The 5,343-nt window shown below is 35.2% G+C and overlaps 1 protein-coding gene across 1 annotated transcript; it reads left to right on the top strand.

Annotated features, from left to right (window-relative positions):
• Nucleotides 1-3,507: 3,507 nt before the first annotated feature.
• On the top strand, nucleotides 3,508-4,464 carry LOC100761375 (olfactory receptor 1030). Its single transcript, XM_027421214.1, has one exon. The coding sequence runs from the start codon at nucleotides 3,508-3,510 to the stop codon at nucleotides 4,462-4,464; it is 957 nt and encodes a 318-aa protein (XP_027277015.1).
• The last annotated feature ends 879 nt before the right edge of the window (nucleotides 4,465-5,343 follow it).

The raw sequence follows: 5,343 nt of genomic DNA, 5'->3' as shown, positions 1-5,343 counted from the left end.
AGAACAGTGGTTCTCAGATTTCCAAATGCTGCAGCCATTTAACAATGTCCCCCATGTTGTTGTGATCCCAACTATAAAATTATTTTTGTTGTTACTTCATAACTGTAATTTTGTAATGTAAATATCTGAGTTTTCTGATGGCCTGAGGTAATTCCTATGAAAAGGTTATCCAACCCATAAGGAGGCCACTGCCCCACAGGTTGAGAACTGATGGTTCAGATGAAGAAAAGGGAAGGGAGAAATGAAGTAATTATATTACAATCTCAAAAGATAAAACTAATAAGAAATCAAAAGAAAAGTAGGTTAATTTGGCATTTATTTGTAGCAGAAATAAAAATATTATAGAAACTTTTAAATATTTATCTTTACATTATTAGTGGTAGAAAATTGGAATAAAATTTAATTAATCTAAAGGGTACATTAGGAATTATGTGTTTAAGGTTGATGGACTCTTAATTGAAAGAGAGGGATAATGGAAATGGTAGGCACTTTGGAAACTGCTCAATATTTGACACTGAACAGGAAAGAACTCCAAATATGGAAATAATGGGACTTTGTCAATGGAGATGTTACAATCTAAAATAAGTCTTAAAAGATTTTTTTACTAAAAATATAAAAAATATACCAGTCTCAAGTATCTAACATGGCCTAGAAGTCAGGGCCATTCATAGCCAGGAGGTAACATACCTTGTCCCCTTACCTGAGAAGCTTGGCTATGGAAACCAGGAGAAAGGAAGGGGTCCTGGAGTCAATGATGGTAAAGCACAGGAGAGCAATGTACACTCTCAGGAAGTTGTTCATAGGAACTGCATGGCTCCATAAATATCTAGCTTTTCTGTCTCTCTTCTCATTTTCTACACTACAATTTTATTTTCTCGACTATTCTTACTGGCTTCTCTACATCTTTATGCTCATTTAGGCAATTAGGTGCCCAATTACTGAACTTTAAATTTTAAATTCAGTAACTCCTATTTTTGCTTTCTCTGTCCCTTTTCTTGACTAAAATTTTCTCTATTCTCTGACTCCATACATTCAATCCAGTGAGTAAAAAATAGCTTTTGTGTATAGGACTTCATGTACATTCAATACTGACCTTAGCAGTTCTAGGCTATTCTGTTATCATGAAATTTGCATATGGATCAGTTCTTGAGAAGGAGATAATTACATTTCATCTAGTAGTATTTCAGATACCAATGACATCTATAGACTAGGCTTCATGATGTATTTATGTTCTTGATTATTGTTGTGACTTTTGACTTTTAATTTGTAGGATGGAAATTATAGTCACTCCAAATTTCACTTATATATTCACAAGACATACTAACTTACCAAAAATGCAGCTATATTTTTAAAAGAGGAAACCATATAACTTGCCAAATAAAATGATTACTTTTTAGATTTCCATATTTAAAATAAATATATTTTAATTTATTAAATTATCTAATTTAGTTTTGATTTTTCCTATCTAGAAATAAGTAATTATAGAATCAGTGAAATTTTGTATTAGTTTATGTTTATGTTGTAATTGTTTTCATAAATCATATGTATGTTTGAAAAGTTATCATTATGCATGTTGACTCATAATAGCTCATATTTTTTTAGATTGGTCAACAGTGTCATAAGGAAATGGCTATTTAGAAAAATATTTACAATTGTTATAAATTCCTCAAACCCCAGATAAGCCTCATTGTTCTTTGCTATCTATCCTGTTGGTTCCTTGGTGTCTATCCTTATTTTAAACATAGCTACATATTTAGTTCAAATATTTATTATTGAATGATGACATTTGACTATAATTTTATCACACTTAACATATGGCTTAGCCAGCCTTTTCAAAGCAAAGATCATTATTATTTATAGTATTTATTTCTCCAGTAGGTAATTTCTCTGCATGTGGTGTTCAGTATTGCTTGTGCACTAGTTTATCTTAATTAAGTGTGCAGCATTCTGAGAGCACCATCAATTCAAGGCACATACTTTGTACTTTTTTGGACTCAGCTACCATGGACAGCTTACATATTGGAAATATATAGCTGGTGAATTCTACACCATATGGAATTATTGTTTATGTCACAGTGAATCAAGCCTGTAGATTTCTATTTTGTGCTTATTTATGGACAGATTAAAACATAAAATTAATTTCTACCAATATTTTGGTAGATTTTGCTTAAAAACAATGAATTCTTATATTTAAAATAGGAATCGCAAAGACTATTAGAACAGGGACTCACATTACAATAAAGTAAAAATTCCAGCCCATCAGAGTGAACTGTTTGCACAATAAATTTCAGTTGACTCATAATCCCCCACCTTACTCACCCTGATTGATTACATGAATAGCTTTAATAGTCAACTGAAGTTTACTCTCTTATGCTGTCCTCTTTATAACTTCATCTGTGTCATACAGACTGTTTTGTGAAAAAAAACTCTTTACTTAGTCAAAGATCATATAGATCTTTGTTATTCCAAGTATGTAATTTTATACTTTTTTATTTCCACAGAAATGCTATATTCTACAACATTAAGGTTGTAGTACTAAAATTGACCCTGAGGAGGAAATTACTTATGGTATCTTCAGTGCTGTCCTTTTATTAAATATAAACGGAATTAAATTCTCTGAAGTGAGGCTTCTAGAGATGGACACAGTATCCGTCACTGAAAAAATCTTTCCTAATTTTTTAAAAAGGAAAATATTGTTTCCTAACAAACTATAATGTTAATTTGGAAGTTCATCACAATTTGGACTAATATTTCATTATGATTGCCTCCTTCATCCTAAAGCAATTTGGTAAGGCAGGATCCTGTCTGGGTAGGAATGAACTGCACCTGTGCTATTAACTAACTGGGGCTGTGTGTGATCTTTTTCAGAATGTGAGTCCTGGGTGGGGAGATAATTCAGTGTGCAAAGCACTTGCTTTACCCTTTTACCATACACATGAGGACAGGCATTTCCTAGAATTCATTCAAGGTGGTTGTGGTAACATGTGTCTGTAATCACAATGTCCCTGTATTCATACAGTCATTTAATAACAAGAGGTGCTAAAACCCTGCCCCCGTCAGGTGAGAGGCAAGAAACAATATCCAAGCTTGTCCTGACCTCCATGTACACACTGTAGCATGCACATGCCACTCATACACTTGGAAGTGCATGTACACACACACACACACACACACACACACACACACACACACACACCCACAAAGAGCTTTCTTCTTCCTTCCCTCCCCCTTCCCTCCCTCCTCCCTCCCTCCCTCCCTCCCTCCCTCCTCCCTCCCTCCCTCCCCTCCCTCCTTTCTTTCTTTCTTTCTTTCTTTCTTTCTTTCTCTCTTTCTTTTTATAAGGATTCAAAAATCCAGTGTAGTAGCTCTGATGTTCTCAGACCTTTGTACTTTGTAATAGCTGTGTGAGGGTGAATAATAAGAGTGAGACAGGGAAATGGGGAGAAAAGAGAGAAAATATCTAACAAGCATCTTATTCACCCTTTTTTAAAATCCATCTAAGTGAACATGCTGGCACCTAAGAAAATGGTCAGAGGGAATTACTCCATGGTGACCGAATTTGTTCTCTTGGGATTAACAGATCGTCCAGAGCTACAGCCTATCCTTTTTGTGCTCTTCCTGGTGATCTATCTGATCACCGTTGGAGGGAATCTTGGAATGATGGTGTTGATCAGGGTAGATTCACGCCTGCATACTCCTATGTACTACTTTCTTGCCAGCTTATCCTGCCTGGATTTGTGCTATTCTACCAACGTGACTCCCAAGATGCTGGTGAACTTTTTATCAGAGAAGAAAACCATTTCTTATGCTGCTTGTTTAGTTCAGTGTTATTTTTTCATTGCTATGGTGATTACTGAATATTATATGCTAGCTGTAATGGCCTATGACAGGTACATGGCCATCTGTAACCCTTTGCTTTACAGCAGCAAGATGTCCAAGGGGGTATGTGTGCGTCTGATTGCTGGCCCTTATATCTATGGCTTCCTTAGTGGCCTGATGGAAACCATGTGGACATATCGCTTGACCTTCTGTGGCTCCAATGTCATCAATCACTTCTACTGTGCTGACCCTCCTCTCATAAGACTCTCTTGCTCCAACACTTTCATTAAGGAAACATCTATGTTTGTGGTAGCAGGATTTAACCTCTCCAATTCCCTGCTCATAATCCTCATTTCCTACCTGTTCATTCTCATTGCCATCCTGAGGATGCGTTCTGCTGAAGGTAGGCGCAAAGCCTTTTCCACCTGTGGGTCTCATCTGGTGGCAGTGACTGTATTTTATGGGACTCTGTTCTGCATGTATGTTAGACCTCCCACAGACAAGTCAGTTGAACAATCCAAAATCATTGCTGTGTTCTACACTTTTGTAAGCCCCATGTTGAACCCCATCATTTATAGTCTGAGGAATAAGGATGTGAAACATGCTTTCCGGAAGCTGATCAGAAGAAATGTGCTTTCGAAGTAAAATCACTTTACCTTTACAAATGAAATAAAAATTCTGTTTATGAGAATGACATCCAACTTTATTGCAGACATTCAATGTTATATACAAGATGAGAAGCTATATTCTTACAGCAAAATATGTAATTCAAAGTGTCAAAAGATCAACAGTTTACACAATATGTGGAAATGAAATGCTTTTATAATGTGGGAAGTTTTATTCTCATGTTTCGCATGTTTACATGTATGTCTTTATACATAGCTTTTACGTTACAAAAATTATACATTTGTTACAGTGAAACATTCAATCTTAATATAAATGTACAATGTAAATGTGTGAATCCTTTCTGTCCTCCATCTTCATCTTCTATTCTTAACTTCCAGAATGACTACTGGTAGTTTTAAAAGCTTTTAGAAAAAGTATTTACATACTTAGAAATGTATAATTATATTTGTACACATAGGCACAAAATTGGCCAAACACATGTTGAAAAGTGGAACTATTTCATGCAGGAATTCCATTCTAGTATAATACGGGACTGTCAGGAGATGTGTTCCTGACTCTTACTTGTCATCTTCAGTTTCAACTGATGTTCATTTATTTCTTTCTACTTGTAAGAATCACTTTTAAAGCCAATAAAAGAAAACAACTCCCCAACACAACACAAATGAAAAAGAAAACAAAAAAACAAAGCAAAAATCAATAAATAAAACACCCCCAACAAAGGAATCACTTTCATAAGAACACTTCTCTGCCAAAGTGGAATCCCAGAACTTCTATGTGGTTCTCTCTTTAGACATTAACTTAATTCTCTAGAGATTTGTCTGTTTATTTTATATGTGTGGGTGTTTTTCCTATGAGTGTGTGTGTGTGTGTGTGTGTGTACCACTTGTGTGCCTGGTG

This window comes from Cricetulus griseus, chromosome 6 (assembly GCF_003668045.3).
Source record: "Cricetulus griseus strain 17A/GY chromosome 6, alternate assembly CriGri-PICRH-1.0, whole genome shotgun sequence".
NCBI lineage: Eukaryota > Metazoa > Chordata > Mammalia > Rodentia > Cricetidae > Cricetulus > Cricetulus griseus.
The sequence above is the reverse complement of the archived record's forward strand: the minus strand, read 5'-3'. Positions and strand labels throughout refer to the sequence as shown.